At 38.9% G+C, this 21,062-nt stretch overlaps 1 protein-coding gene across 3 annotated transcripts; it reads left to right on the top strand.

The window, feature by feature from the left end:
* Positions 1 to 3,734: 3,734 nt before the first annotated feature.
* On the top strand, positions 3,735 to 18,349 carry dync1li2 (dynein, cytoplasmic 1, light intermediate chain 2). Of its 3 annotated transcripts, none has more exons than XM_032560413.1 (13): positions 3,735 to 3,904; positions 4,651 to 4,724; positions 5,159 to 5,275; positions 5,395 to 5,625; positions 9,203 to 9,363; positions 10,114 to 10,207; positions 10,342 to 10,477; positions 10,636 to 10,747; positions 10,861 to 10,920; positions 11,219 to 11,263; positions 11,337 to 11,451; positions 13,721 to 13,846; positions 15,102 to 18,349. In XM_032560413.1, exons 1-13 carry the CDS (start codon positions 3,819 to 3,821, stop codon positions 15,209 to 15,211), a joined length of 1,467 nt encoding a protein of 488 aa, XP_032416304.1. In that variant the 5' UTR covers positions 3,735 to 3,818; the 3' UTR covers positions 15,212 to 18,349. The 3 variants fall into 3 exon arrangements, with proteins under 3 accessions (XP_032416304.1, XP_032416305.1, XP_032416302.1); XM_032560414.1 differs by having other exon boundaries at positions 13,718 to 13,846; positions 15,107 to 18,349; XM_032560411.1 differs by having other exon boundaries at positions 13,718 to 13,846.
* Positions 18,350 to 21,062: the final 2,713 nt, after the last annotated feature.

Below are 21,062 nucleotides of genomic sequence, written 5' to 3'. Positions count from 1 at the left end.
AAAACAAGTTTATCTGTCGTTGTGGTTTTGGTTAAACATGTGATGAGTATTTTTGAGCAAACAGCACCCTCTTCTGTTCGAAGGTCAAAACTCTGAATTTGATGTATATTTTATGGGTTAGGGGGGACTCTCCATCTCCCTTTGTTGTCACTTTTGTTTTCTTGTATCGATTTTTAATGAATCAACTTTATTGATCTCCTGGAAATCCTTGGATGGATATCTACTACAAGTACCAGAAAAAGCATGAATATGTGACCGAACAGCGTAAATTTAACTGAAGCGGCAAAAAATCTTTTTCATTTCCCATAAACAATCAGTTTTTGGAAATAGAAGTTTTGACAGTTTATGAACATTTCATCTCCTTCAGTGAAGTTGCAGATGGCATGCATTTGTTACTTCAGTGTTTATCATACAACTATCACTTTCACAGAAACTATCAGTTTTTATTTGACAACTCAGTTTGCATACATTGCACTTATTAAAATACAATGCATCTCGTTTTCAATTTACCCCCTTAACAAGTAAAAAAAAAAAAAAAAAAAAACAAGAAAAAAAATTGATGTTTGTTTTCCCTGCTGACAGCAGGGCTAAACTTTGTCAAAAGGGGCAGAGAAGGCTCACATTCACATGATGCAAAAGCTCTGGAATGCACTCCCATGAGTGCAGCCTCCATCCCAGCCAACCATTCTGCTCCACATAGACAAGACTCAAAAGACGCTAGAGTAGGGTGGGGGCAGGCCTTGGAAAATTAAAGTGTAAAACTCATCTGTTAGCTGCTCCTGGTTCAGATGGCCCTTACAGTACAATGGAAAAAGGAAAGACAAGTGGAGAAACAGGTGTTTGTTTCTACAAAACACATTATAGGCCCACCAGCAGGATCAGTGTGTGCAGGAATGTGGCAACTTGTTCTGCTTGTGTGCTGTTCCCACCACAAAACAGGGTATTTCCCTAACAAAGAGGTGTATTTCATGATGTTGCATTGAACAGAATGAAGACAAAATACATCTGATTTATGACAAAAGCAAAAATGGATTCATAATAAACACTCCATAAAGGGACCAATGCACCTTTCAGTCATTTACAGGCTCTAACAAGCATGTATCAGAACAGAACAACGGAAGAGACAATGTGATTTGATAAATTCATGTCCACATGTTTAAGATATAAAGAACAAGGACAAATCAGTAGAGTTGTTTTAATGGTCAAAAATAACAGCTGTTTGGGGAAGTTTTCAACCTTTAACTATGCACCGAATCATGCATGTCTAGTTTTGAAGTTTTTAAAGATCCTGTCAGGTTTAAAATAAAAGAGTCATTAATATACATGACTTTCATCTGTCAAAGAAAAGAACACGAGGCATATCTTTGCCAACTGTTCTTGAATAAAATAATCATAAAATAATCATAATTTCTGTCAATATTTTTATTTAATTCATCCAATCTTTTATTTAAAAAAACCCCCAACATCTTAAAGTTAATAAAAACTTGGTCTACAGGAATCCTCTTCCTTTCTTTGCGTTCCAAAATGCAGAAACACTGCCATCTGCTTGTTATTTATTGTTTCACAGCAACAGAGAAGGATCATGCATTGAATTGAAATGAAATAAAACATTAATAAAAATTAAAGAAACTTGGTTTAGGGTTGAAATATTCAGTCAGATTCACACATACATGTCCACGCTGTCAACCGCTGCACACACTAAACAAACTCACATACTTATATCACAAATTTATTATCTTTGTTTGGATTTTGGTTATACTTTACAATAGACTATTTCAATCGGCCTATATCTTTATCTTCCCTCATTTTTGTTATGAACCATGAACCGGCCTGTTACAAAAAGAACGCAACAGCTGCTGCTTATCAGAGAACAAAATAATCCAATGCTTCTTTAGTTATATATGCGCACTGAGAGTAAGATATGTTATTTACTTAGAAAATTAAGTTATCTCAGAGATGAATATGTTTTGGTGCAAAATGTTCAGATCAACTTCAAGACCTTGTGACGATTAGTCCAGTATCAACACGGGCTGAAAAGCCACCTAGAAAGGAAGAAACCATTACTTTAAGGGGGCTGGGAGGGAGGAAACTATTCAAAATAGCTGACTTGCAGGTGAACCTTGATATGAGCTTGTCATATGAATAACTTCTCAGTCCAACGTGCCAAAGAATGGTTGTTAACGGCATAATGAGAAGCATTATTGGAAAGAGTAGAAGCTTCTTAAAGAGACAGGGGCATGATTTCTTTTAAGTCATGTTTGATATATAGAGTTTTTTTAACACCTGGAGGTAACATAGTTACTATATTGTGATATAAAATGACAGTATGTGGCTGGAAAACGCATAATACCAACCCTTTAAAAGCAAAATAAAAAGCCAGATTGCAATATGCCCTCAGGGACATAGATGTTCAATTTTGGAGACATGTCTTCTGATTAAATTACATTTTCCATATCCATAGACATCACTCTTACATTTGGAGGAAAAGGGGTGACTGTAGCAACCCTGAGAACAGTATCTGATATGGCAGCGTCATGTCACTTGGAGGGATTTGCTGTCGAAGGAACTGGTCTTTTTCTCTTTTGGCTTTTCCATTCAGTGGTGACCACCCACAGCAAATCTTCTGTCTGCAGGAGGAACTGGTGCACTTCACAAAATTGATGGCACAGGAAGGACAAGGAAATAAATAAGCAAAGTCGCAAAATATCAGTCAAGAAGTTAGACTTTGGGTAGGATTGGACATTTCAAATGCAATGGCCCCAAGAATACTAAAACATTTGTTTCAAATGTCTTTAAGGCAGTAATCTCAAAGGGACAAATTCCTGAAACTTTTAGATGTATCCTTTGTCCTTCACACTTGAAATAATTGGCATAACTGCCTCACTAGCATGCAGTCAAGCTTTACAGAGCTCTGCTAATAAGCTAATATTGGAGCCATGAAGACACCTAAAAGGACATCGGCCTTTAAGGACTGGAGCTTCAGACCACTGCTGTAATTACAGCAAAGTGAATCTTTTGGAGTGGCTTTTACAAAGTTTTGATCTCATTCCTGGTTACATGTATCGGCAGAGCTCAAAAGGTTTGTGTGTGTGTGTGAGCAAGGCGGCCTCCAAACTTCACCCAGTACAGCAGTTTGGTCAGTGGAAATTGTCCAAAATTCCAGCAAGCTATAACAAGAAGGTTATGAAAAAAACAAAAAAACCACGACACAAGCTACACCGTTTCAAAGATAAGTTGTCAAAATACTATGAAATTGTAAACTTCTAAATACGAAGAAATTAATAAGAAAGATTGCAAAAAATATTAAAGTGTGTAACAAATAAAAACAATTAAAATAATACTAACTGGACTGAAACAGGAAAGGTTTAACTTGTCAGACAGTGACTGATTAAAGGTGTCTTTTTATGTCGTGCATGTAAATATCTGGTTGCCCTGATTGGCGCCCCAAATATATTTCTGCTTAGGGCCTCATACAACCTTGGGAACATTGAAAAGGTATCCGCCATCAGCTGATTAACATAAATGACATCATTTGTTGGCATATGGCCAAATGCTGATTAAAAGTTTGACCTGACATCTTAAGATGAAACATATATATATGCCTGTTAGTATATCGCAGAAAGTATATTTTTTTTATTATTATTATTCCCTGTTATACTGTTAACTTTTTAATATAGTGAAAGAAATAGCCGTGCCCTCTTGCTCTCGGTGCGGCGGCGCAGTCAACGGATGTAACGTACAGACGGTTAGTTGGATGAAGGCGGTGCTAGCGGTGCCTAAGCAGCAGGGCCTCGCCTTTGTGGGTGTAGAAAGAGAAGATGGCTCCCGTTCTGGAGAAACAGCTCCCGGGTGCAGCCGGACTGGGCGACAATAATAAGGAAGACGAAGAAGGACAAACTCTTTGGCAAGTCGTGCTGTCTTTCAACGGCTTCTTGTCAGCACAGAGCGCCGTGGGACTGTCGGAGCCGCGGCGGTTGTGCTTTGTCACTGCCGGTTGCTCCCTCTCACACACCGGCCCGGCTAGCTTTGTAGCAGTAACGTTAGCAGCAACTGAACCTGAATGCTAACAGACGAGCTAACGTCAGCTAACATAACTACCGCTACATTTCACCAAACAGGCTTGGCTTTTTTCTGATTGTGTGTATATAGCGAGTGTATTTAGATCGGTCAGGTTTCATAGGTGTTAGTAATATTAAGAGCTTTTATTTAGAGTTTAGCCAGATGGAAGGGCTAGACACTAAATAGCTTCTTTATGAAGGGTACAACTATTGAACAGGAGAATATAAATGTTAGCAAACAAGCCTTAACCAACTAGATTAAGAAAACCTGACAATGTTTGGGGGTAGTATTGATCACTGCAGATCATGCTAAGGTCTTGTCAGTTTTAATGATTTCGGATTCTTGCCTGCTCTTTTTCAATCTGCTGGTCAGTGGTGATAAATGATCATTTCCTGATTTTATGCTGTCGTGGACTCGTCTCTGGACTCCCATTCCAGAACAGCTAAAGTGTCAATAAACTGAACCGCTTGTGAAGTCAGCACGGTCATGATTTCAACTTTTTTTTTTTTAGAAAAATACGGAGCTCTTATCATTGAACAACATGACAGACATCCAGACCGTCCTGTTTTTGACTCGTTTTCTGTTTTATAGGTCCTCAATACTTAGTGAAGTTTCAACCAGGTCGAGTTCAAAGTTGCCATCAGGAAAAAATATCCTGGTATTTGGTGAGTATTTGTTGTGTCTGATCTTTCTTCTGGGCTGTATTTTCTTTTTTATTGTTGCCAACCCTGAGGCGAGTGCAGATAAAACATCTGAGGTGCTTAGAACTGAATCACTGCATCTGTAATATCAGACATAACATGACATAGCCTTGTGATGTTTTCTTGGGTGGGGTCATCTATGAATAAGCACTCCTTAATTGTGAAAAAAAATGAGCAAAGATGGTTTTTAACACTGTTATTTATGCAAATGAGACCATGATTTGCATTAAGATTTTCACTCTTGAGGTTTTCATTTCTGCATCAATAAAATATTTTTTACTTAAATTTATGGGATGACGGCGAGTGACAAAACAAATGGAGAATACTAATTGCAACTGGACATATTAACTCTTCCAATACAGCTACTGATTATGATACAATGGTTAAACATCTTGCAGGTGAGGATGGGTCAGGAAAAACAACGCTTATGGCCAAACTACAAGGAGCTGAGCACAACAAGAAGGGGAGAGGACTGGAATATCTTTACTTGAGCGTCCATGATGAAGACCGAGACGGTGAGTTTACATGCTGCGACTTTTCCATACCCCTTCCAAAACAACACGACTCCACAAGCTCACACCCAAAGTATTGGAAAAGTCTTTAAGATTTGTGCTGTTTTTTCTTTTGTCTGTAGACTTGACTCGCTGTAATGTGTGGATCTTGGATGGAGACCTGTACCACAAAGGCCTACTAAAGTTTGCTGTCACACCTCAGTCTCTACCTGACTGCCTGGCTGTGCTCGTTGTGGACATGTCGCGGCCCTGGACCATTATGGAGTCGATGCAGAAGTGGGCCAGTGTGCTTCGTGACCATGTGGACAAGCTAAAGGTTCCTCCGGAGGACATGAGAGAGCTGGAGCAGAGGAGTGAGTTGGCATCTTTCCCCTTCCTACGCCAATAGAACGTAAACATTAAATGTGATGTGTTGTGAAACTGATTGCAAATCCAAATAAGGCATTTTTATGAACAAAAACTTTAGACTGACAAAGGAAACAATAGCAGTTAGCTCAAAAAATGCAAAATCTATATGAAAAAATTTACATTTTGTTTTGTTTTCTATGGGAATTCTTTCCAATAAGTGAGACAAGCAGCAGCAAAGGTGCCTGAAGCATCTGAGGTTGGGAGCAATGTGAGTGTTGTGTAATGAGAGTAAGGCTTCTTACTGACTGGGTGCCTAGGGGAGAAAAAAAAAAGGAAAGCTTGGTAAATGTGCTCTTTGGAAGGCAGATGCTGGATAACATTACACATTGTCATGGCTGATTCTAGGTCATCATCAGAGAGGCCCATGATCCTCAGCTGTGTGTTCCTTACTGGAGGCGAGTTCTGCAAATCAATGAGTGTGATGCACTCAGATGTTTTCCTATTAATTTTAGATCTGGTTATCTCTCACTTATGAACTGTTCTTTTGTGTTTGGAAAGATTGTTGCTTTTCAGACTCCTTAGTTAAGCCTTTGGGGTTTTGTACAAACATTTGTTTGTTTAAAAAAGTCTCAAACTTGCTATTACTCTAAAGTCTAAAAGAATTTCTTACACAAAATGTCTTTTTTTTTTTCTTTTAATTACTAAATTAAAATTCTGATAAGTTTTTTTGATTTATTTTCTGTGTATTAGATGCTAAAATAATAATACAACAGCAATGAGGAAGTTGTGTGATAGAAAGAGGAAGCTGTTGAGGGTTTGACCAAACTATACTTAAAGCTAAACATTTTGAATTGGTTCTCATCTCTGTAGTTTCATGAAGAATTTCCTTCAATTCAAATATTTTAATCATAAATTGTCATAAATAGTTACCTTCACATTTAGGCCTTTCATGTTTGATGCCAGTTTCAGGTTTTCATTGAGATTGCTGGTTCTGATTTTGACAGATTATTATTATTTTTTAATTTTGAGCATCCTTAGGGAAGGAAAAACTCATCCTTAATCTCATCCGCTGTAGTTGGTAGATTTTCATCTTGAGCCATAATTTCACGGATAGTGGACAGTGATGGTATTAGTTTGCCCTATTGCAGTCTTTGGTGGTACTAATACTGTGGTCAGTTCTTTGACAGTTAAATTTCAGTGTTTTGTCAGGCCCTTCCAGTGTATTTTCTAAAATAAAGCATCATTGTCATGTCAGTAACACAGTGGTGAGACCAAGTTATGCAGGCAGGCCAGCTGAAGTCTGGAAAAGTGTGTCAGTGGCTTTTGTCCAGGCAGTCTTGCACACGTCTTGCATCATGGTTGCCTCCCTTCCCAACAGCAACGTCAAGGAAAGGAAGTAAACTGAGTGGGTTTGAATTCAGTCAGTGGGCCGGATATTCTGACTGCTCTAGAGCCGTGACTGAAAGTAGGTTGGGCTTCTTGGGCCTACTCTGGGCTTCTTGGGCCTACTCTTGTCAAATTACAGGATCAGCCTTTTTCTGCAGTACGGTGTTCTAAAACGACAATGTTTTTGCCCAGCTATGCTGATAATGGAGGGATTTTTGTTTCTTAAGAATATTTGAGAATGCTGCATGCACATACGTTCTGGCTGCGCAGTTTTGACAATGCAGATGAGTGTTCTTGTTTTGGTATTTAAATGAGTTACTAAGATTCCTTTAGAGTACAGATGCGTCTTGGCCTCACCTTTGTTTGTTAAACAGATAAGTAGGTCTTGATGGGCAAAGTCTGTCAGTTTGTGCTACCTTCAAATAATACTCGGTGATATAAAGTGAAGTTAAAAACAAAGTAACTATTTCCTTAAGAGAGAAATGAGTGCATGATTCCTGTTGCCTTTAAACCATGACCCATGAAACTTGTGGGTCGTGGTAAAAAGCCATGCACTCTTGATGCAAAATTGTAAATACTATTTATACATGGTTTCTGGTTGTGTGTAATCCTAAACTCCACGAAGGATTTGCTTAAAGAGTGATTTGAGCACCAGTGCTTGTCTGATGTTCAGAATACCTTGTTCATAGGAAAAAAGTTTGACCAAAACTGACAAGCTTGTCTGTTTTAATGGGCTCTTCCCAAACTGCATTCTCTAAGCGCCTGAGGAAGTAAGCCAAAGCTTCCTGCTTCATAACCCCCCACATCCCCAAACTCCTGCTGCAGCTTTGAAAATATCTGCACAGCTTTTCCAGCTCGACAGAGGATGAATGTCATTTCTAATTTTCTTCCCCAATTCTCAGTCTGTTATGAGTAGAGCTGTGTGATTTCATGCAAATGTAGATAATATTCACAAAACTTTTTCCAAAAGTCTTGGGGATCATCAAGACCATTTTTGACAAATGTGAGACAGACCTTCGTGTCTTTGCATTTTTTTCATGCCCACAAGTTTCAGTTCATGATAATCCAATCATTTCATTGATAAAAACAAGCTATCTAAAACATGGTATGTGAAAAAGTACTGATAAAAAGTAATTCCCTCCTAAACCTAAAAAGTGTTTGTTCCACCCTTGGCTGCAACAACTACAATTAGGCAGTAGCGAGAACTGGTTATAAGTCTTTTACACCACTTCTTTCCATAATTATCTTAATTTAGCTGAATTGGGTATGTTTTGAGCATGAATGAACTGTTTAAGGTCATGCCACAACATCACAATCAGATTTTAGTTCAGACCTTCACACACAAACAGCTTCACCTTGGTCTTTCTGTGAGAGTTTTAGATTGTCGTCCTTCTTCACAGTCGGAAGTGTTTCTGAACTTAAGGTCACAAACTGATTGTCTGACATTCTCCTTCAGGATTTTCTAGCACAGGTCAGAGTTCATGTTTCCATAAATTGTTGACATTGTTCATGTGCTGAAGATGCTAAGCAGCCTCTAACAGTCACTCTACTATTGCCAAATTTGTCAGTATGTTATTTTCTTTTCAGTCTTTTCAGTTCACTCAATATTCTCTCAAAAGTTTTAGGCATTATTAATATATGTTTTTGTAAATGTGAGATAGACCTTTATGGTGTTTAGTTGGCCAGCAGGTATTTTAATCATTTTAACCAGGGATTTTATTCATGGATTTATCCCTATGGATAAAACTCTTTAACATTTACCTCAACTGAAGTAAGAGTCCTGCAGTGCTTTAGATGTTGTTCTGGGTTCTTTAGGGAACGATGTTGGATGAGTTGTTGTCGCACCCCTGTAGTAATTTTAGAGTAATTTTAAGTTTTGCACAATTAAAACATCAGTTTAGGTTCATAGATTGTTAGAAACCACAACAAGTGAGATTAAGCTTAGCATTTGTATTTGGTTCTTTGGACAATATCTTAAAATTTAGTCAACTAAGCAAAATATTCTTTTAAAGCCAGCACCTTTGAGTGCCCAAATGAAACTCAGTCCAGTTTTGTGGTCAGCTTATTTCACTGCACGAAATAAAGACGTCAGACTACTGGAACTTTTGTGAGAGTTCAAATAGTTTGTTACTGACTGCCTAATTTCAGTGCTGTGTTCACCAATTTTGTACTTTGTTTCTTTTTTTCCCTCCCAAGTGGTGAAAGCCTTCCAAGAGTACACAGAACCAGAGGACGCCACCCCATCCTCCCCCCGACGGGCCCCGACATCAGGGGAAGACGAAGCTGTTGTGTTACCACTTGGGGACAACACACTCACACACAACTTGGGCATTCCAGTGCTAATAGTTTGCACAAAGGTAAACAACCAGTACAAAAACCCAGGTTTAATAATATGATGGCACTATAAGGTTGTAGCAATCTTATATTCCAGACCATTTAATTCTGGTTTTAAGCGTCCTTTTCATATCTATGAATGTGATCATTTGGCATAGCCCTCTTCACAATGTTTATATCTTCTTAAAGATACCGCTTTTATGCTACGTTAAACATTTAGCAAACTTTATATGTTAACTTTCTCCAGGAGTCCTATAAACTGAGGTAGAAAAAAACATTCATTAACACTAAAATTTAATCACCGCTTGTTGAATTATCCTTGCACTAAATGTTGCCATTATGCTTTGTTTTGATAAATTTTCCTACCAGAAAAGACATGTGGTTGCCGCAAGCGGAAAGCAGTGCATACTCCTTTTTATTGGTGTTGCTTTTGTCCCTTTTTTATTGTTGAAGGAAGCCAAATTACTCAAGGGAGGCCAAAAAAAAAAAATAGACAAAATTATGTGTTGCCTTAGCAGTTAATTTACATTTTTATGTGGTCATTAGGCAACAAACTGTTTTTACTTAGAGCTCCCTAATATCTAATTTACATGTATACTGAAGTAGTTACCATCAGGGGAAAATAAGTAACAACAAAACATGTTTTTGAGGCCCTGTGATGTTGGAAGTTGGGTTTTTTGAGGACCAAAGGGAGAACGCCTTTAAGGATTCTGTGTGCTCCACCTCTAATGCTGCTTTTCCTTTTATTTCCATCTCTGTTTAACTTCATTCAGTGTGATGCCATCAGTGTATTAGAGAAGGAGCACGACTTCCGAGACGAGCACTTTGATTTCATCCAGTCCTGCATCAGACGATTCAGCTTACAGTGTATCCTTGTTGTATTGGTTAATCATACACATTTCTCAGTTGTACACAGTTGTTTTGGGGGTGGTGGATTGTTTTATATGGGACTCTTTATGACACTTTTTTTTGTCATTAGCTTCCCTAACTAAATTCAACAGATGGCGCTGGGCTGATCTACACTTCAGTCAAAGAGGAGAAGAACCTGGATCTGCTTTACAAATACATAGTCCACAAGCTGTATGACTTTCAGTTCGCCACACCCGCCTTAGTGGTGGAGAAAGATGCAGTGTTCATGTAAGTAAGGCATGTGATTGTTTGCCTGTTGATCACTGTTGTACAGCTGCTCATTTTATCACAGTCATTTAAAGTGAAATTGGATCGTTTGCTACCAAATTCTTTACGCCTCTCATTTTTCTTCCCGCATGTAAACGATCTTCTCCTTTTGTTCTCAGTCCGTCTGGATGGGATAATGAGAAGAAAATTGGGATTTTGCATGAAAACCTCACAACGGTCAGACCGGATGATCCGTTTGAAGATTTCATCACAAAACCTCCAGTACGAAAGGTATGGCAGAGCAAACGCTGGCACAATGACTGGTCAGTCAGGAAAATAAAAGCGCTCTGTTATGACATTACAAGTTGTCATAACAGATTTTATGACTTTCTTTTTTCTTTTAGTTGGTTCATGACAAAGAGATAAATGCAGAGGACGAGCAGGTATTCCTGATGAAGCAGCAGGTGAGCTTCAGCTCATTCTTTGTATTTGACATTTACATTTTTACTTAAAAATTGCAGCTCGCATTGCATCATGCTCACTTTGTATCCACTCATAATTTTACCATATTTTGTCCTTTCAGTAATGCCACACATACTTCCCTTTTTAAGGACACATAAAGCAGGAAGCAGTTAGGAGAAAAAATATTTTTAAAATGAGTTTCCTCCACTTCTCCCTTCTCTGTCTCACATGAAACAATCATGAATTCAGATGTATCAGTGCTTGTTGGAAGCCATTAATTCCTATTTCTGTTCCCCGCAGTCTTTGCTAGCAAAGCAGCCAGCAACACCAACCAGAGGAGCAACAGTGAGTGTCTGAAAGTCCCACCTATGTTTGCTGTGCTTTTATTTTCCTGACTGACCAACTAATCTCTTTTTAGGAATCTCCTGGAAGGACGATGTCATCGTCCCCCAGGCCGGCGGGTCGTGCTGGCCAGCCAAGTGTAACCAGCTCACCAATGGCCTCTGTCAAAAAGCCTGACCCTAATATGAAAGGTTAGTGTGTGGTGTTTACTCCTCATTACTAAAAGAATAATTTTCCTAGAGTTATCGCCATTTTCACAGGGCGACAGTGGTAGGAGTTTGTTAGAGGCCTTGAAAAGTGTTGAATTTCTCCAGATTTTTCCTCATAAGTCTTATATTTCCTTTGGCTTTGCTAAAATTTGAACATGTTTCCCTGAACAGAAATCAACTGTTTAAAATGTTGTGACCTGGCACAGTATTTGGAGGAATTAAGGTTCTTTAATAAATAGCCCAGTGGGAAGGAATTAATCGCTGCCATTCCTGTAAAACTGTAGAAGAAATCTTCTCATAAAACTCTCTTATTTTTGTTTGAGTAGGAGTCATCTAGCTTTGCAATGAAAAAAAGTCTTTGTTTATCTCATTTGTATTGAATGAAATTCATTTGGAGAGCTGGAAAATGCAACTCACCCCTCAAAAACAAAAAAATAGGTCAAAGCCTCAGATTTAGGAAGTTAAAAAATTTCTTTCACATTAGAAACCAGAGATTGTATTTAACAAAATCTGTGTTCAAAGGTGAATCTAAATAGTTATCCAGAACATATGTCCAAGATGCTTGAAACAAAAACACCTGCGTAAGTTAAACATTATATTTGACTGTAGTTACCAAACATGTAACTGAATAAATCAGTCGACTTATTTCCAATAATTCTGGCAGGTCTTAAATTACATGTTTCTTAAAATGTTTTAGTCTTGAATTTTACCAATTAAAAGCTGCAGAATTCCAGTTTTACAATCGTATGGTTTGATTGTAGAAATCTCTATAACATTTCTCCTTAGCTTGGAAAATGTCATTTAATATAAATAAAACACAATGAATATACACTGCCTGGCCAAAAAAAAGTCGCCACCAAAAAATGGTCACATTCTCTAATATTTTGTTGGACCGCCTTTAGCTTTGATTACAGCCCGCATTCGCTGTGGCATTGTTTCAATAAGCTTCTGCAGTGTCACAAGATTTATTTCCATCCAGTGTTGCATTAATCTTTCACCAAGATCTTGTATTGATGACGGGAGAGTCTGACCACTGCGCAAAGTCTTCTCCAGCACATCCCAAAGATTCTCAATGGGGTTAAGGTCTGGACTCTGTGGTGGCCAATCCATGTGTGAAAAAGATGTCTCATGCTCCCTGAACCACTCTTTCACAATGTGAACCCGATGAATCCTGGCATTGTCATCTTGGAATATGCCCGTTCCATTTGGGAAGACAAAATCCATTGATGGAATAACCTGGTCATTCAGTATATTCAGGTAGTCAGCTGACCTCATTCTTTGGGCACACAATGTTGCTGAACCTAGACCTGACCAACTGCAGCAACCCCAGATCATAGCACTGCCCCCACAGGCTTGTACAGTAGGCACTAGGCATGATGGGTGCATCACTTCACCTGCCTCTCTTCTTACCCTGATGCGCCCATCATTCTGGAACAGGGTAAATCTGGACTCATCAGACCACATGACCCTCTTCCATTCCTCCAGAGTCCAATCTTTATGCTCCCTAGCAAACTGAAGCCTTTTTTTCTGGTTAGCCTTACTGATTAGAGGTTTTCTTACGGCTACACAGCTGTTCAATCCCAACCCTTTGAGTTCCCTTCGCATTGTGCGTGTGGAAATACTTTTGAGTTCACAATTAAACATACTCCTGAGTTCTGCTGTTGTTTTTCTTTGATTTGACCAAACGTTTAAGTAATCGCCGATCACGATCATTCAGGATTTTTTTCCGACCACATTTCTTCCTGGAAGACGATGGTTCCCCACCATCCTTCCAGTATTTAATGATGCGTTGGACAGTTCTTAACCCAATTCTAGTAGTTTCTGCAATCTCCTTAGATGTTTTCTCTGCTTGATGCATGCCAATGATTTGACCCTTCTTAAACAGACTAATGTCTTTTCCACGACCACAGGATGTGTCTTTTGCCATGGTTGTTTAAGAAATGAGGAGTTACTCATTGCATCAGCTGGGGTTAAATAACTTATTGCCAGCTGAAAGATAATCGCCTATGCAGTACTTATCCAATAGGAGGCTTGTACCTATTTGCTTAGTTAAATCCAGGTGGTGACATTTTTTTTGGCCAGGCAGTGTATGTTAAAGACATAAATGGTCAATATTTGGAATCAAAAATAAACATTTGGTTCAGTTTAACGTTCCAACTTCAAATGGTAATAAAGTAACGTGTAGAAATGTGGAGGATTCTAGCTTTCGTCAGGTCTCTGCTGTAATGCAGAAACATTTCTGTTGCAGCAGGGGCTGCTAATGAGGGAGTGCTGGCCAACTTCTTCAACAGTCTGTTGAGTAAAAAGACTGGATCTCCAGGAAGCCCAGGATCTGGAGCAGTCGGAGCTGGAGTGCAAGGATCTGCCAAGAAAACAGGTATAATCCATCACTCCAGTGCTGAACATCTCTTTGCTCTGGTATTTTACTGTTTTTTTAACTTCTTCTCTCACAGTTTGCAGTTGTCACTTTTGAATGTTGACACAATTAAGACTTTTCCACTAAAGAGGTTCCGGTTTTTAACCAGGAATAGCACTTGAGCCACTTTTTAAGCTGTTTTTTCATCTTGTTGATAATAAACTAGAAACTAGAGCAGAGGTGGGTAGAGTAGCCAAAAATTGTAATCTATTAAGAGTAGCACTACTTTCAAGTAGAAGTAAAACATATGGTGTAATAAGAATTCTACAATTTTTTTTTTTCTAAAGCAAGTAACTCAAGCAGTTGTAATTCTTTGCAGCGTACCTCAGAGACCGAGCCAAGTACCCCAATAATTACCTTAATAGTGGATTATTGGGTTGAATTATTCCTGTGGATTATGAAAAAGTGTACTGAAAACACATCTTCTTCAAATCTGCACTCATTCTGCTGCCAGCCCAAAAAGTGTCTTCACTAAGAAACAGGGAAAAAGCGTGTTTTATTAGCAACATATGACAATACAGTTCAATTAACAAGACATCGTGCTGTATGGGATAAAAAGCGTTGACTGGCTTCACAGTATCAGCGGAATGAGGGAATCTTGTTCTGTGAAGCTGTGAGCCGCTCTGCTGTCTGAAGCTTTATGCCTCCAGCCTGAATCAGATGGTTAAATCAGGACAAATGAAAAGGTGTCAACTTTGACTCGACTTCTGACTGCTGAAGAGACAGGCCTGTATCCACGGAAAACATCTGTCACTGGTGTGTGCATGGAAACTAATAAGTCCTGCCCAACTAATCCACCTTTTGTTTTTACGCCAGTTGAACTCACCAAGTTGCTGTATTTTCAGCCCTCTTCCATTTTATTAATGCTTTTTTTTCCATCTTTCTAAGATAATGGAGTCAAACATTGTGATATGACTAAAGTCACTGCATTACTCCTTGCTGCCTCAGATCACTTGTGTATGTTTTGCTCCAGCTCTGAGCACCGCTAACATCTGAGAGCAAGCTGAAAGAAGTAGTGCATGAGTACAAGTTGTGGTTTTTATAAGTTTTGCATGGGTGTTAATGAGTTGCCAATCACTATCATTGTACCGCATCCCCATTCAAACTCTAAATCATCATCTTGCTGATTGTAGAAAGTTTGCTTTTGTTTTTCATGAAAACACAGAAGCTACAGGAGATTACTTTTGGGTTTTGTCTCTCTTTCCTTTTTCCCAAGGGCAGAAGCCGGGTTTGACTGACGTCCAAGCCGAGTTGGACCGGATGACTCGCAAGCAAGACTCCGTGGTTTCAGCTAACAACATACCGCCAACAGAGAACGAAGCGTGAAGGCAACAAAAACGGCTGCGTCGTCCACTGCGTTAATACTCTGGAAACAATACATGTACATGTGAGCATAAACAGAAAAGAAAAAAAAAAATTGACCAAATTCCCAACGCCTGTATCAGTCAGCACACACTGTCGGTTTCACCAAATGAGCTTCCGATGCGATCAGACGGTGAGATGGGATGAGCGGTAACACAGACGGATCTCTTAGTGAGATGAGGAAGTGCCGAAAGGCTTGGCTTTATTTCTGTCTTCTCTTCAACTGTAAATGCTATTTTGTGAGGGATGTCAGCTTTTGGAAATGTGTGCAACTCTCCCCGGCAGCCGGTTCGAGGCGCTGGGCTGCAGGCCCCTCCGTCTCTGGGATAAAACACTGTCCTCACGGACTTTGAAGAGTGAAAACACACTGGGCCTCGTGGCCCCTGGTTCAGCTTATCTCACGGAAGAATCTTTGGTTGCGATTGGAAAGATATTTAAACATGAAATGTTAGGAAAAGTAATTGAAATACTTGCAAACATATGTAAAAAAAAAAAATGTTGGATATGATACTGATGTATTTATACAAAGTTCCTCCTTTTATTTTCTGCACCATTTCTTGGTTTAAGGAAACATTTATCTGTAACATGTTAAAATGTCACTGACATCAAGACACTAATATGACATGTCCACACCGCTGATAGCATATCATTTGCCCTCGCTCATCTCGAAGGATTCTGTAGATATAAAAGCATCACAACAATATTCAGGTTAACTTAATTTTGTACAAAATGCATTTCTGTCCAAATAGTGAAAATAGCTTCTTTGACTAGATGAGACTGGATGGGATTTTTTTTGAAGGGCTTAGAGGTTGCAGCAGCGTTGCTTCTTTAGGTAAAGGTTTGTATATTTTGGGAAGGGGTGGGGCAGCATCTTTCCTACTATAACTCCTAAGTGCCTCGCACAGTTAGCCGTTTGTGTCGTAGTAGAGGTGCTTGTCTACATTAGAGGAAATGCACTGTAGCACCACTGGTTCTAGGGCTTTTGTTGTTTTTGTTTGTTTTTTTTGTTTTGTCCCCCAATTAATTTATTTTGTTTCATGTTTTTGTTTTTTTTTGTTCTTTGAATTTTTTTTATTTTTTCAAAAATAAGCTGTGGCCTCTAATAACGTTTAACAGAGTAATTGCCTTCAAGTACACTGGCTGCTTATATCAAGAAGGAAAGCGGTGAGAGCGACTTTGGCTGAAACCACTTCATTGCAGCCAACACACATTCAGTTCTATGCTGTGGTTTGAACAAAACTAAAGATATCTTATTCTTCAGTGTTAGACGGCACTTGTTCCCCTCTGGTTTCACATTTTCTTCACGCTGTACTTTGCATTTCGGTTAAAAACATTCCTGTTTTCTACGTGAAGTCTGTGGAGAAACAAATGCATCCCTGTAGGAAACCTGTTGGTTCACTTGTTTTTTGTTTTTGTTGCTTTGGTGCCCATTTAAATGACGATCTTTTGCCTTCAATGTGCGACCTAGTTCGCTACACTAGGCCCCCCTTGCCTTCACAGGAAAGATCTTAACTTTGCGTGTCCTTAAGGGGTTGCTTGATTGTTTTCTGTCGTTACTGTTTTGAACTTTTACTTGCAGCAGGTAAACTGTACCATATCATAAAGTCAGTAAGTTTGTAGTTTGATACCATAATCCAAAAATGTTAGCGCAACCTCGTTATGCAAGGCCCTGCTTAATCCTATGGATAATATCTAGTGTGGAGTGGCTTTTATAGAAATAGACTGGGGAAAGCAGCCAATTGCTACTCAAGTGAGATGAAGGGAGGAACGAACCGGTGGGAACTGGAACATGTAACCAAAGATGCTTAGTAGTCTTTACTTTCTGCATTTGTATGACTTCCATTAGATTAACCAGTGGCCTTTTTTCTGCTGCTCCTGCATGAAGCTCTTTCATTCCACTCATCAGACCTGCCTTTCAACTTTTATTAATACTCTGTAAAGTGGTAGAAAAAGCTTCATCTGTCCAACTGCATCTATCATTCTTTTTGGGGTGGGGGGGTTGGTTTAATGGGCTCTACAGTATTTTATTGCTGTAGGTTAGGGATACATTTTGTAAACCACTTAAGTAACTTTTGGCACACAGGGTTTATCTCTGAATTTACTATTTTCAAAAAGTGTAACGGAAAATTTAAAAAAAAGTATCTACATTGGCCAACAGGCTCGTTTTAGCAGCGTCAAAAATTATCATAGTTATCTACTTTGCATTTACTTTGCTAAAGATGAAGCTTTTAAAGTTTTTTCTTCTCTGTAGTTGGACTGAATGAAGCACAATTTGTAATCAACCAGAAGCAGCGGACATGTTTAATAAGCACTTCTCCTTGGACATTTATAGAAGTTCCTTTATCTCTTATTTTTGGTATATCTAAAAATAGGAGTGAATTCCCCTTTCAGATAAACGAGTAAGGAAATTGTCAGAATTTGAAAAGGGCAGCATTATTAGTATTATGCAAGAATAATATGGAGTTATAGGACATTTCTTGCAAGTCTGCTGGTAGTTGATAAAATGTACTTGTTTGGATCTTTGCTCAACACTTGCCCTTTGTGTTTACTGTCAAATTAAGCATGTTTTTGTTTTTCTCAATGGTTTTGCCTTTCTGAATTTTCAATTTAAAATGCCTCTGCCCTGACGGACCACCCTGATTTGTTTGGATGACACACAGCCACATCAGCTTAATTTAGGCACTTAGCTGAAATTAAGCCACTTGATTTCAGTGTCGTGCTTATTCTGTGTTGAAGATCGGATGTCGCTTTGGTCGATTGATTTGAATAAAATACCGAAATTAACTTTTGTACTCGGATGTGAGCGGAAATCAGCTGCCTTGTCACATCCTAACTGAATGGCCTTCAACCACTATTGACTCTCTACATCTATGCGAGACTACGAGCTTCTGCTTCCAGTCCTTTTATATTTAAGATACTGAGACATTTTTAAGCACATGGCCGGCTCTTTTGTGTCTGGAGTAATTCAGAAGGTTGATTGTATATTGTCTTTAACACAATTCTGTAGCCTCTAAGCTGCCATGTGGATCCTAGCTTCTTATGCTGACAAAGATAAGGAAAATGTTTATCAGACCCCTGGCTTCAATAAAACCAAGAATCCTATGTCTCTGTCTGATTTTTTTTATTTTTTATTTTCTTATAAAGCTATTGCTTCAAAAGTAATTCTTCAAAATGTGCATCTACAATAGATCATTTGAATGTACACTGCCTGGCCAAAAAAAAAGTCGCCACCTGGATTTAACTAAGCAAATAGGTACAAGCCTCCTATTGGATAAGTACTGCATAGGCGATTATCTTTCAGCTGGCAATAAGTTATTTAACCCCAGCTGATGCAATGAGTAACTCCTCATTTCTTAAACAACCATGGCAAAAGACACATCCTGTGGTCGTGGAAAAGACGTTAGTCTGTTTAAGAAGGGTCAAATCATTGGCATGCATCAAGCAGAGAAAACATCTAAGGAGATTGCAGAAACTACTAGAATTGGGTTAAGAACTGTCCAACGCATCATTAAATACTGGAAGGATGGTGGGGAACCATCGTCTTCCAGGAAGAAATGTGGTCGGAAAAAAATCCTGAATGATCGTGATCGGCGATTACTTAAACGTTTGGTCAAATCAAAGAAAAACAACAGCAGAACTCAGGAGTATGTTTAATTGTGAACGCAAACGCATTTCCACAAGCACAATGCGAAGGGAACTCAAGGGGTTGGGATTGAACAGCTGTGTAGCCGTAAGAAAACCTCTAATCAGTAAGGCTAACCAGAAAAAAAGGCTTCAGTTTGCTAGGGAGCATAAAGATTGGACTCTGGAGGAATGGAAGAGGGTCATGTGGTCTGATGAGTCCAGATTTACCCTGTTCCAGAGTGATGGGCGCATCAGGGTAAGAAGAGAGGCAGGTGAAGTGATGCACCCATCATGCCTGGTGCCTACTGTACAAGCCTGTGGGGGCAGTGCTATGATCTGGGGTTGCTGCAGTTGGTCAGGTCTAGGTTCAGCAACATTGTGTGCCCAAAGAATGAGGTCAGCTGACTACCTGAATATACTGAATGACCAGGTTATTCCATCAATGGATTTTGTCTTCCCAAATGGAACGGGCATATTCCAAGATGACAATGCCAGGATTCATCGGGCTCACATTGTGAAAGAGTGGTTCAGGGAGCATGAGACATCTTTTTCACACATGGATTGGCCACCACAGAGTCCAGACCTTAACCCCATTGAGAATCTTTGGGATGTGCTGGAGAAGACTTTGTGCAGTGGTCAGACTCTCCCATCATCAATACAAGATCTTGGTGAAAGATTAATGCAACACTGGATGGAAATAAATCTTGTGACACTGCAGAAGCTTATTGAAACAATGCCACAGCGAATGCGGGCTGTAATCAAAGCTAAAGGCGGTCCAACAAAATATTAGAGAGTGTGACCATTTTTTGGTGGCGACTTTTTTTTTGGCCAGGCAGTGTACATATTCAGTCAAATCTAAGCACATTTTTTATCCGGTGTTAATATTTTTGTGTAATGTTTTAACTCTATAGTTTGTAAACAGTGGGGGAAATAACTTCTTCATATCCTACCAATTTTTCAAATATCCCAAACACAGAGAGGTCTGCAATTGTCATCATAGGTACACCTTAACTGTGTGAGACCGTATCCAAAAATTGCATAAAATCCAACAAAAATCTAATTGCATTGTTTTTAAATAACCAATGTGCATTTTATTGCACAAAATAAATTGATCACCTACCAACCAGCAGGCATTCTGGATCTCACAGACCTGTTTGTCTTTATTTGTTTTTTCCTGTTTCAACTCGTTCCTCCCTGTAATATAGATCACTACCGCAGACCCTTCCTGCCCATCAGCATCTACAACAACTCTTTCAAGTACCTTGAATAATATGAGTTGCAACATTTAATTTCCTTTTGGGATCAATAAAACATTTAGAATTTATTTGTTTCTATTTGATCAAATATCTACAATATTTCAAAATGATATGATGTGGTTTTCTAGATTTTTAAAATTAGATTTAATGTCTAACATTTAAGAATGAAAACTACAGAGCTCTCCAGGTTGTTGTAAGTGGGACAAGTAAGTAGCCTACTGATTTTCCTCTTTGCAAACAAAACTCCACCCCAAAGGACCGATTTTTATTTATGTATACATTTTAAACAAGTCGATAATAACGGGGCAGTAAATGTGCAAAGACTGATGTCTTGTTTGACATATGCAGGTATGTTTCACATTTACATGGTATTTTAAAGAAACATTATCGGCCTTCTAGTTTCAAACTTTTAAATTTTGTAGCTTGTAATACCTGCTTTCACCACGAGATGGCAGAAAAGCGTAAGCAAACTGAACTTCAATGAGAAACTTGAGACTATTTAAATTCTTTAAGTGTGGTGTGTCGACAATTGCTTACTTTAACTTATTGGAGAGAAACCAAAATGTACAGAGGAAAATGTAGTTGTTTTCAAGTATTACATGGAATCTACTCTTTGCTTAGTAGGCCCCACAGATACTGCCATTAAACTAGGAGTTACAAAGAGTTCAAAGGACAAAGAACTGGGGCAAAAGACTCCAGAATCAAACTGATAGTTTAGTAGAGAGATAATAGTCTGCAGCTATGCTCGGCTCCTTCGACGTGATTCAGACTGAAATGGTTTTACAGGCTGTTTGGGAATAAAACGGGCACTGAGCCTACTCAAGAATGTGCAGATTTTCAGAGGGGCGGGGACAAGCTGGTTTTCCATCCATAGCGAGCAAAGCGGCGACCAAATCATTGCGCGCTTCTGTAATTGAGTTAGTTAGGAAGGCAAC

This window comes from Xiphophorus hellerii, chromosome 4 (genome assembly GCF_003331165.1).
Source record: "Xiphophorus hellerii strain 12219 chromosome 4, Xiphophorus_hellerii-4.1, whole genome shotgun sequence".
In the NCBI taxonomy this organism is placed as follows: domain Eukaryota; kingdom Metazoa; phylum Chordata; class Actinopteri; order Cyprinodontiformes; family Poeciliidae; genus Xiphophorus; species Xiphophorus hellerii.
The sequence above is the reverse complement of the archived record's forward strand: the minus strand, read 5'-3'. Positions and strand labels throughout refer to the sequence as shown.